General features: G+C 37.8%; 1 protein-coding gene across 13 annotated transcripts in view; it reads right to left on the minus strand.

Annotated features, from left to right (window-relative positions):
* The window catches only part of METTL8 (methyltransferase 8, methylcytidine), a 96,833-nt gene that overhangs the window by 18,520 nt on the left and 65,642 nt on the right, over positions 1-12,671 (minus strand). For 12 of the 13 annotated variants that reach the window (XM_042994684.1, XM_042994692.1, XM_042994690.1 and 9 more), the window contains 3 exons: positions 8,938-9,308; positions 7,086-7,135; positions 1,453-1,516 (listed from right to left, as the gene is read on the minus strand). In XM_042994684.1, coding sequence (XP_042850618.1) covers positions 1,453-1,516; positions 7,086-7,135; positions 8,938-9,308 — 485 coding nt within the window. The remainder of the gene's footprint in view (positions 1-1,452; positions 1,517-7,085; positions 7,136-8,937; positions 9,309-12,671) is intronic. The other variant, XM_042994693.1, reaches the window with a different exon arrangement.

Genomic DNA, 12,671 nt, shown 5'->3' on the forward strand with positions numbered 1-12,671 from the left:
TCACAATCCCTTTTTAAATTTAAAAGTGGAATAGGGCAGGCTTTTGAGGCAGCGTTGCTGGAAGCCTACCCTATGTGATTTCGGAGGCACTGAGATCATCCTGTTTTCTCTCCCACTGCTTGTCCATGCCTCCTTTGGCTTAAGATACAAATATCCTCTAATACACAATCAGTTAATAGTAATGACTGTACAACTCTGTAAATATACTAAAAATCACTGAATTGTATACTTTATTTTTTGAAAGAGATAGAGAGAGAGAGAGTGAGCGTACAAGCTGGAGAGAGGGGCAGAGGGAGGGAGAGAGAGGGATAGGGAGAGAGAGACAGAGAGAGAGACAAAGAGTCTTAACTAGGCTCCGAGCCGAATTCGGGGCTTGATCCCACAATCCTGGGATCATGACCTGAGCTGAAATCAAAAGAGTTGGATGCTCAACTGACTGAGCCACCCCGGTGCCTCTGAACTGTATAACTTTAAAATGGTTAATTTCATGGTCTGTGAACTATATCTCAATAAAGCTGTTATTTTCAAAAAATTAGAGCAGGGGTGCCTTGGCTGGCTCAGTTGGTGGAGCATGTGGCTCTTGATCTCAGGGTCATGAGTTCGAGCCCCATGTTGGGTATAGAGATTACTTAAATAAATAAACTTAAAAAAAATAAATAATGAAAAAATTAGAGTACACACACACACACACACACACACACACACACACACAAATGCACATGCACACAGTTTGAGTACAAAACAACACTAGAAGCATATATACCAAAACAGTAACCTCAATTCACCATAGGACTCTAGGAAGTGTGATTATAGGTGAATTTTATCTTTCTCTTTAGGTTTTTTAGTATTTTAGAAAATGTCTACCATGAATAACTATTACTCTTGTTATCAGAAATTAAGTTCCATCTATTGACTACACATTTCTGTTAGCAGAATTTCCTTTCCTTTCCCATTTCCTAAAAGTACTTTTTGCTAAGGTAATGCTTACTAGCTTTTGGGGATTGGTCAAACAAACCCAGGCTCCCCACTGTTTTCCAAATAGTCTAGGACATTTTACATTTGTATCATATACTTTCTCAAAATTTGTTTTACTTTCAATAGTTTCAATTTAACTAGTGCCTACTATGTGTCAGTCTGTGCATAGGGCTCTAGGGACATAAATATGAATAAGATCACCTCATAGGACCTGCTGACCTTTCTAGGTGTACCAGTCCCTTCATTTTTATTTCATTTTATTTTCCTTTTTTTTCCCAGCTTTATTTTGAATTCAAAATAACTTCTATCATTTTAGGGTAATATCTTAGGCATCAGGTGATGATGTGATTCCCAGAATTAGTAAAAGCTCAGTTAAAAATGGTTACAGATAACACTGAAACATTTAAAAAATATCACTTCAACAACAAATAAATTATATCCTTACATGGCTCTCTTTAAAGAAAATATGAGGCATACCTTTACTAGTTCCACAGCTCCGGAAGCAAAATCACAACAATAAAGAAAGGACTCTGGAGCATTCCTATGAAAATGGAAGAAATATTTAAATTTAGAGTTCACATATGCTCAGGTTACAAAAGAAAGGAAACTGTAGGCTTGAACTTGTTAAAAGGTATTTCTTTAATAAAATTTTGGATGACACCTGGCTTACTGTTTCTCCTTGTAGATGGTGTTCTCTATAATGGTGTATGGGTGCCTTCATGTTACTTCTGAAACAGCATTGTCTCAAATACTTATTAACTACAAGGTAACTTTCAAATTCCTGTCCTGGTTTTTTTTGTGTTTTTTTTTGTTTGTTTTGTTTTTTAATTTTAGAGAGAGTGTACATGAGTGAGGGAGAGGGACGGAGGGGGAGAGAGAGAGACTCTTAAGCAGGCTCCATGCTCAGCACAGAGCCCGACACAGGGCTCCATCCCAGGACTTGAGCCAAAATCAAGAGTTGGCTGCTCAACAGACTAAGCCACCCAGGTGCCCCTTCCTGTCCTGGTTTTAAAGCTCTCCGTTGCTTGGGCCTACCTGCCTTACGTCCCATCACACTCTCACACAGGAACCCTCCAGCGCCATCCATCATCATTGCTCCATCTTCCTCCCCCCCAGTCTTTCTTCTGTGCCTCCAGACAGCAGGGCCTATAGTTCCTTGTTGCCTAGTCAAGTGCTACCCTTGTGCAAGGATGCTCAGACCCTTGTGTTCTTTGGTGCTTCAGTCCCCTTTCTGTGTGTACAACTCATTTGGTTCTTGAGTTTCTCACAGAGGCTCTGGTGCCCTAATGGGACAGGAATACATATGTATTTTAATAGCATGTAAATACAACTTCTAAAAAAGAGTAAAAAAATACTAATATATTAACTCCTAGTTATCTTTTCAAGTTTTTTCAAACATTTATTAAGACTCATGTATGTATCAAGAATTAGAATACAAGTTAGTAAATGAAATTGTCCAATAAAATAGTAAGAGTATGGATTTTGAAGCCAAACAGACCTGCGTTTAAGTCCTGAATTTGCCATTTATTAACTCTGTGAATTTGACTCATCCTCTCTAAGACTCAGTTACTTTATTTACAGATGTAAATAAATACAGTTATTTTTTGGTTGGAGGATGTTTATTCATATAAAAGTCTTGAGTAATCTTAATTGGCCTCCACTGAACTTAGACAAGTTCTATTTGGCTTTTTACCTGAAATTCAGTAACAATGTCTGGACCATGGTTACTCATGGGCATGCATATACTTTGAATTTTGTGGGTCAGTACTCTTCCCGGTCATCCCTCATATGCTTGTATCAAATAATTACTGCATCATGTTGCTTAGCACCATGCCTGAATCACAGAGACTGGCATGTTATGAAACAACAATTATAACTATAGTTCTGGCTCCTGTGGGTTTTATAGCCTAGTTGGGGATATGATCGGTTTTATCTAGCTTCTACAGGGTTATGGATAGGGCAGACTTCCTAAGTCTTACCTAAGGTGTAAGTTTTAACAATTCTGAAGAAGGGGGATAGCAATGCTGAATGGGGAGAAGGATAAATGGTATAGGGCTTAAAGGTGGGAGTCATGTGCCAAGGATGAGAAGCAGAGTTGATCCTGAGAGCTCAAACCAGTATGTGGCAGGATATACAAGTGGGCCTTGAAACACATAATTAGAACTTTGATTCAGGAGACATTTCAAGCAAGGAGAACTACTAAATAAATATGGGATACAAGCACAAATATGAATTCCACAAATAAAATCTCACCCAGGCTCAGATAATACTCTTAAATGCTACTCATGGATGAGTACTGTGAGAAGGAGTCCTTCATTCTGTGGCATTTGGAGATTTGCGTTCAATTTAAGATCTGTCCAAATAAGTTAAAGTATAATGAACAGGATTTGGTTATGACTTGCACTGCTTGTTTTTTTTTCGTCTGTCCCAAATAAAAACAGTATTTAGGGGCACCTGGGTGGCTCAGTCGGTTGAACGTCTGACTTCGGCTCAAGTCATGACCTCACAGCTCATGAGTTTGAGCCCCACGTCGGGCTCTGTGTTGACAGCTTGGAGCCTAGAGCCTGCTTCAGACTCTGTGCCTCCCTCTCTCTCTCTGCCCCTAACCCACTCGCATTCTGTCTCTGTCTCTCTCAAAAATAAATAAACATTGAAAAAAAACCAACAGTGATTTATTGCAGCCTGTACCCCTATTGCTTCCTATGAAATCCATATATTCATACTCTTAATTTGCTGGGTGGTCATATGTGTTTGAAAACTTTCCGTAAGCACTCAGATGCACGATGTAATATGATGGCTAAGGGCAAGGGCTCTGGAACCAAACTGTCTATGGTTTGAATCCTGGCTATACCACTTAGTTGTGTGACCTTGGAATAGTTACTTAATCTCTTTGTAATCCTGTTTCCTCATCTATAAAGTAGAGATAAATATGGCATCTAAGGTCACTGTGAGGATTGAAGGGATTCTTAGAAGTTTCTAGGAAGGTTCCTAACTCAGAGTAAGCACCTAATAAATGTTAGTCATTATTATAATTGTTGTTGCTATTACTATTATTACTATTATCATATTATAGGAAGATCTGCCTTTGCCTTCTAGGAACTTAAAAACTTAAGAAATTATCATGGTTCTATAAAAACTTCCATATAACTCAAAATGCTTCTCTGGACACGGGCACATCTAGCTCATTATAAAAGGTATGCAGTCAACCTTTGGGCAGTGGTTACTAAACACCCACAAGATATAGAACAGTCTAGCAGTTAAAGAAAGTATGTGCCATTTGCCATGTGGTCCTACCAGGACAGCAGCATGACCTCTGAGACTGAATTCCCATGCATCAGCAGCCCAAGTTGAAGTCTTGTGACCACCCAATGACTTTCCAGAGCTTTTCTGTAAAATCAGCTGACTGCCTTGGCCCTTCTCCCAGCAAGCAGGTGTAAATATCACTACTAACACCACACCACAAAGCACTCCCTTGGCAGGGGGTTTAAGAATTAAATGATCCTTGGAGAATGATATGACCTCTCAATTCCAGAGGTCTAATTATGGTAAAATATTCTGAAAATGTAAAACACTAATCCTGTACTCTCCAAAAGTAATAAAACATAATTTCTTACGTGGGAAAAAAAAGTCTAATCCTCCCTTTGGAAGGCTAATCACTGATTGCCTTTTAATGATGAATTAATTATCTTGCGTTATCGAACTACAATGACTTTTTTAAAAAAGACAGGGCCATGAAGAATCAGGGAGCAAGGAAGCAAAAGATTGCAATTATTAGCTGGAGGGAGAAGTAAAAAGGGAAAAATATTACTAACAAGTGGGGATTCAGAGATATTAGTCAATATGTATTGAGCTCTAACTATCTGTATTATACTGTTGGGCTACCTGGAAAATCAGATTAGGGTAAAATATGCTTTCTACCTCAAGGAATACAAGCAGTGGCTGGAGACACAAGACATAAAGAAATGACATGCTAAATAATACCTTGGGATGAGTCATAAAGTAACACATTATCAACTGCCAAGGTAGTAAATTTCTGTGTACCGTAAGCTCAGAGATAACTCGGGTGAAGGAAACTGGCTACGTGGTATAATAAAACAGGAAACATTGGCCCAGAAATGAGGAAAAGGGAAAACAAAGAGAATAAAGACAAAAGGAGAAAGGCCATTCAGACCTGCAAATGTGCAGTTCTATCACTTCTGCCTGGCCACTTTAACTGGTAATCTGATGGTATTTGGAAATTACTATTTACTATGTTAGTAATGAAGAATATCCTGATTTTTTTGGCGCTACATCATAAGTATTTAAAAATAGTGTCCTGGGGGCACCTGGTGGCTCAGTTGGTTAACTGTCCGACTAATGATCTCAGTTCAGATCTTGATCTCAGGGTCATGAGTTCAAGCTCCATGTAGGGCTCCACACTGGGTGTGAAGCCTACTTACTTACTTACTTACTTACTTACTTACTTTATTTATTTATTTATTTATTTATTTATTTATTTATTTATTTATTTATTTTTAACATTTATCTATTATTGAGACACACAGAGAGACAGAGCATGAGCATGGGAAGGGCTGAGACAGGGAGACACAGAATCCAAAGCAGACTCCAGGCCCGGAGCTGTCAGCACAGAGCCTGACATGGGGCTCGAACCCACAAACTGAGAGATCATGACCTGAGCCAAAGTCGGACGCTTAACCGACTGAGCCACCCAGGTGCCCCTGTGTGAAGACTACTTTAAAAAAATAAAATAAGGGGCACCTGGGTGGCTCAGTTGGTTGAGCATTTGACTCTTGATTTTGAGTCAGGTCATGATCCCAGGGTTGGGCTTCATACTGAGCGTGGAAGCCTACTTAGGATTCTTTCTCTTTCTTCCTCTGTCCCTTCCCCCTGCTCACAAGTTCTCTCAATAAAAATAAAAATAAAAATAAATAAAGAAAAAAAAAGTGTCATAATGTTGGCATTGTGTTAACTGTTAAATTGAGGTGGTGGGTATATGAGAATTCATTGTATTACAAGGAAACACTAAAAAAATAGCATCATTAGAATTTAAAATACACATAAAGACTGACAGGAATTATAACAAACAGTAGCTATGTTAGGATGATGGGTGATTCCCACCCCTCTGTCCTCTAATGGAAATGTTCTGCAATGTGCTCATGTTGATTTTATAATGGAAAAAATAATGTGAAAGTTATTGTATCAACTTAAAAAAAAAAAAACAACAGAGGGGCGCCTGGGTGGCTCAGTCAGTTGAGCATCCGACTTCAGCTCAGGTCACGATCTCACAGTTTGTGAGTTCGAGCCTTGCATCGGGCTCTGTGCTGACAGTGCAGAGCCTGGAGCCTGCTTCAGATTCTGTGTTTCCTTCTATCTCTGCTCCTCCCCCACTTGTGCTCTGTCTCTCTCTGTCTCTCAAAAATAAATAAAATGTAAAAAAAGAAAAAAAAAACTAAAAAAAAAAACAAAAACAAAACAGAATAGGTAAAAGGTGCTAGAAAAGCTTTGTAAGAAGTGTCTTCATCATGGAAATACCACAACATATACGTGAAGCAGTGAACAGGAAGGATGTGTCAGGAAAACACCTCTGTCCCTATCATCTCTGTCTGCTTTTTTGAGTTTTAGTCTAGTCTTAGACTAGTTGCTGTTACCTTCAAACATTTTCAAGTTATTTGACAAAAGAAGGTCTTCTACTGGGTGTGGCTCCAGAAGTGATGACAAAATGAGGGTTAAGAATAAGCTTTAAACTCAATTCTGTGTGTGTAAAATGGCACCTACATACCTGGAGGAACAAACAGATTTCTGAAGTTAGCAATTCACAGCTTAGTGGAAGGGTCAAATCCCTTGCTCTTTTCTTATTCTCTCACCCATGCAAACACAAGCTTTAAAAATTACTTTGACCCATGGTGGACAACTCATAGCTGTGAAACATTCTTTTCATAGTAATTCCTAGTTTACGTGAAATTAGACACTGAAACAATTCTTTGAAATTTGCTTCAGTGATTGTTTATATGAGAATAAGAACACTACCAGCATACACGTGACATTTTCCCAGAATTTCTCAACACCCCATACATATGTAAAATTTTGTAGGAGAAAACTTTAAAACTCACTGTAAAGTGTTCAAAATTGGAAAAACACTATTTCCGGCACCACAGCCAACCTAAAAAATTGAAAGAATAAACAAATATCATGAAAAGAAGGTTAAATTTTCTTCACCAATGTTAGATTTTTTTCATTAAAAAAAAAACTAGAATAAATTTACTGGATCTCTAGGTGTAGGAGAGTTTTCTAAACTCAAAAGCAAAGGAATAAGCCACAAGAATAACACTGATTAATTTAACTATGTGAAATTAATTAAACATTAATTCATTAATTAAACATGTGAAATTTTTATATACCAAAACTCAAACCAAATTAAAAGGTGACCAATGCACTATGAAAAAAAATTGGCAATAAATATGATAAAAGGATAGAATTCATTAAAAAAACAGTAACAGATAAATTAGCAAAGGAAATAAATAGAACACAAAAGAAATACAACTGTCTTCTAAACATCTGAAGAACTATCTGACCTAGTTAGCAACCAAAGAAATGCAAATTAAAACAAGGTGTAATTTTCATCTGTCAAAAAGGAAAGCACTTAAGTAAGAATATTCTAACCAATGAGAGTGTAATGAAACAGACATATATTGCCATAAATTGGTATTAATACAGCTTCTTAGAAAATTATTTGGCAATATATTTTAAGAGCACTAAATTTATTATTTTATTATTTTTTTAAGTTTATGTATTTATTTTGAAAGAGAGAGAGAGAGAGAGAGAGAGAATGAATTACAAGCAGTCTCCACGCTGTCAGCACAGAGCCAGATGTAGGGCTCGATCCCACAAACCATGAGATCATGACCTGAAATCAGGAGTCGAATTCTCAAATGACTGAGACACCCAGGTACCACTAAGAGCATTACATTTTTAAAATAAATTACGAATTAGTAAATCTGACCCAAGATAATAAAAGAAATACAGAAAAGTCTATACCCAAAGATATTTTCTGTAGAAAACTGAAAACAATTTAAATGCTCAGTACTGTAAAAACAGATAAGCAGAATTAAAGTACTCCACATAATAAAATATTTTGCAGCCACAAAAATGTTTATAGAGAATTTTTAAGATAGAAAAAACTGCTTATGATATAATGTTAAATAGAAAAAAACCAAAACCTCAAAATACAGGTACAGTATAGCTCAACTATATAAAATAGTATAAATGAAAAAAAAAAAAGTTAGTAAAATGTGAAGAGTGGTTAAATCCCTTGTATAGATACCTTTATAACCCAAAGGAGGAGATTTACTTTTAAAAACAGAAAGTCAAGGGGCACCTGGTGGCTCAGTTGGTTAAGCGTCCAACTTCGGCTCAGGTCATTCTCTCACAGTCCTTGAGTTCGAGCCCCATTTTGGGCTCTGTGCTGACAGCTCGGAGCCTGGAGTCTGCTTCAGATTCTGTGTCTCCCTCTCTTTCTGCCCCTTCCCTGCTTGTGCTCTTGCTCTCACTCTCTCTCAAAAAGAAATAAATACATTAAAAAAAAAAAAAAAAAAAAGAAAGAAAGAAAGTCAAGGTCTACACTGGATTATAGCTAATTATATCTCACTTATTTCTATTTCACTTAAAAAGGGGTAATAACAGAAAGAGACAGAAATTAAGGCCAAAACTTTACTGGTATTTAAAACTGCCTTCAAATTAGAAATGAAAACAAATTAAAAAAAAAAATTAAAATCACAAACTTAGAGCCTGATTATACATGTGAGTCCCTTCAATATTTTTTATGCACAAAGGCATACTGAACCCTTTTCTAGTTAGATTTGATCATTATTCCCCCTAAAAAATCTGGATCATTAATAAAGTAATATGCAATATACATTTTAAAATTATTTGCCACCTCCCATCTTTGCCCCTGCAGGACAGTACCTCAAGGATTCTGAAAGTGGCACTGCTACCAGGAAACAATTCGGTCTTCAGAGGTCCTTCGCTGTGTTCTTCAGAGTCTAGGCTGGAAAAATGAGATCTTGCTCTGCTTGGACCATCTGATGAACCACACCTTTTCATACCAAGATTTTTTTCCTCAGGCATAATAGGGCAGTGCATTCTTGAGAAACAATTTGCAGCACCAGTTTTCACATTATCCCATGATGATTCTTGTGTCTTCTCTTCAGTTTTTTGATCAACTGGAATAATTTCAGGAAATTCCCTCAACAGCCAATTACGATCCTTGAAAAACTTATTCTTATGAACCTTATAAAATGTATCCCAATATTGACTAGCTTCATTCTCATACTTAACTAAAATAAAGAGAAAAAAAAAGATTTATTTTACTATAAATGATGTTTACTATTACTTACTACTTTAATAACTAAATATATTTAATAATTAAATACTGTTGAATATATTACATACATTTATAACAATTACATTTACTACTGAATAACTTTAATATTATAATTTTTATTTATCTGATTTTTTTTTGGCCTCTTACAGGTTAAAACTACAGAGTATTATTTTTCTCAAAATGTATCAGTGTATGGGGTATTTAGTTCTATCCCCTACAAATCTGCTTGTGTCTTAATAGTTTGGCCGATACATTTTTGTGAGGAATATAATCATTGCAAACTATTTTTTATAGTTTAAATCTTGAATTTATTTTTATTTATTTTTTTAAGGAAGATAGATTTAAAAAAGTTTTTTAATGTTTATTTTTGTAAGAGAGAGCGCATGTGTGCACACAGGCACAAAGGGAGGAGGGGCAGAGAGAGGGGGAGACAGAGGATCTCAGGAAGGCTCTACATTGACAGCACAGAGCCTGATGAGGGGCTTGAACTCATGAATCAAGAGATCATGATCTGAGCCAAAGTTGGAGGCTTAACCAACTGAGCCACTCAGGCGCCCATAGATTTTTTTTTAAAGTTTATTTATTTCTTTTGAGAGAGAGAGAGAGAGCACACACACAAGCAGAGAAGGGGGAGAGAGAAAGAATCCCAAGCAACCTCTGTGCTGTCAGTGTGGAGCCCAATGGGGGGCTTGAACCCACAAACCATGAGATCATGATCTGAGCTGAAATCAAGAGTCAGACACCAAATGAGCCACTCATTTAGGCACCCCTAAATCTTGGATTCTTAATACTCACATTTTTACCAATAACTTGTAGGACTCTTAGAGAAAGGACACCATTTTTTATGTCTCTGTATATGCAGTTTCAACACAATGAATATCTTGGTAATCAGACAGGAAATTGCAGAATTATAAATTACACAATCTTAGAGCCAGAATGGCCCATTGAAATAATCTACTCCCAACTCCCTTGTTTTGCGTTTGAACAGAAGATAGCACAGATATGAACCTACTTGTTCTAGGCCCCAGAGCCCAGTCACAGCAGAGCTAGGACCACCTATCTTAACCCCTGGAGCTAAGAGCCATCCCATTCTCCCCCTACCTCCAGAGGAATCTCTTCCTATTGACATCTCCTACTATGAAACCTTAAAGAGATATGCCTTTTTAAAGGAAATTTGCGTTTCATGATGTTATCCCTTGGATTTCCCTCTGTCCAGTGTCAGCATTAGTTCAACCATCTCAGAACTTCAGACAATTCTTAGCTTTCTGCCTCTTTTTTTTTCTTAGCCTTATTTATTTATTTTTTGAGAGAGAGAGAGTGAGCGGGGGAAGGACAGAGAGAGAGAGGGAGTGAAAGAATGTCAAGCAGGCTCCATGCTGTGGAGAGTCTGTGTGAACATGCACTGCAGAGTCTGATGTGGGGCTCAAACCCACAAACCATGAGATCACGACCTCAGCGGAAACCAAGAGTCGGACGCTTGACCAACTGAGCCACCCAGGTGCCCCAGCTTTCTGCCTCTTTTTATTTGTACCTTAAATTAATAAAATAATTCACTCACTCCTTCACTCAACAAACATTTCTTGGACACTGTTATGCATGTACCAGGCCTAATCCCTGGGTTAAGAATTATTCTCACCTGGGGCACCTGGGTGGCTCAGTCGGTTAAGTGTCCAACTTCGGCTCAGGTCATGATCTCATGGCTTGTGGGTTCTAGCCCCACATTGGGCTCTGTGCTGACAGCTCAGAGCCTGGAGACTGCTTTAGAGTCTGTGCCTCCCTCTCCCTCTGCCCCTCCCTTGTTCATGCTTTCTCTCAAAAATAAAATAAACATTAAAAAAAAAGAATTATTCTCACCCAATATAGACACATGACCTTTTTATTTTATTTTATTTTATTTTTTTATTTATTAAAAAAAATTTGTTTTAATGTTTATTTTTGACAGAGAGAGAGACAGAGCATGAGCGGGGGAGGGGCAGAGAGAGAGAGGGAGACACATAATCCGAAGCAGGCTCCAGGCTCCCAAGTTGTCAGCACAGAGCCTGATGCAGGGCTGGAACTCACAGACCACGAGATCACGACCTGAGCCAAAGTTGGTTGCTCAACCGACTGAGCCACGTAGGTGCCCCGACACATGACCTTTTTAAAGTGCTTTCAAAGAATAAAAAAGATCTTCTATTGATATAATTTCCAAGATCTAATGTTGGGCAAAAAAGCAAAGTGTAGCACAGTGTGTATACGATACAATCATTTGTTAGGAAAAATGAAGATAAAGAGCACGTGTGTGCATACACAGAAACATAATGCATACCCACACACACATATTTGCTTGTATACGTACAGAATACCTCTGGAAGGATAATCATATAACTAGTAATACTGGTTGCCTCTAGAAAGGGGAACTGGGTTGGCTGGGGCCAGGAATAGAAAAAGAATTTTCATTTGGGGGTGCCTGGGGAGGCTGAGTCAGTTAAGTGTCCAACTTCAGCTCAGGTCACGATCTCATGGTTCGGTTAGTGAGTTCAAGCCCTGCACTGGGCTTTCTGCTGTCAGCATAGAGCCTGCTTTGGATCCTAAAGCCTGCATCAGATCGTCTGTCCCCCTTGCTCTCTGCCCCTCCCCACTTGTGCTCTCTCAATATCTCTCTCAAAATAAATAAATAAACAAACAAACTAAGGCTCGGAAAGAAGAAATTAAAAAGAAAGAATTTTCATTTGAATTTTGATCTGTATGAAATTACTATCCCCTAAATAAAGTTACAAATAAAAATAATGGAATCATTTCTTTCATAATTGTAAAGAAGCCCCAACCCTCAGAACAAGCAGTTGCCAGCAGTTGCCAGTTCATCTTTGTTGTAGAACCCTGTCCTGAAGCCTTTATAGTTTTCCTTTTCTTTCCATTTTTATCTTTATGGCCTTGTACATGGATCTCCACCCATCTGGCCACAAGACTTCCTTCCCATCAAGGCTGAATTGTATCTGGCAGCAGGACTGCTATAAAGACAGAAACTCCCATCTGTATTTAAGGTCTGAGAAATGAAAGTAGATCTCTGTAACAAAAGAATTATATGATGCTGAAGTCCAAAACATGTTCACATCTGCACTAATGGAAGGAAGCCCATTTGTGGTTAATCTGAAAATTTTATATATTATCTTTAAAATAGTTCTATCTCTACTTTTAAGAACTGGAGTGTGCCTGGTATACTGTGTGAGGAAATAAAACAACATTCTGAAAATCAGATTCAGGAGGAATTAGGAAACTATCAAATTTCCCCAGGGTTTTCTCACACCTCCCCTGTTCCTTTTTCCTTAAAAACTCT

This window comes from Panthera tigris, chromosome C1, assembly GCF_018350195.1.
Source record: "Panthera tigris isolate Pti1 chromosome C1, P.tigris_Pti1_mat1.1, whole genome shotgun sequence".
NCBI classification, from domain to species: domain Eukaryota; kingdom Metazoa; phylum Chordata; class Mammalia; order Carnivora; family Felidae; genus Panthera; species Panthera tigris.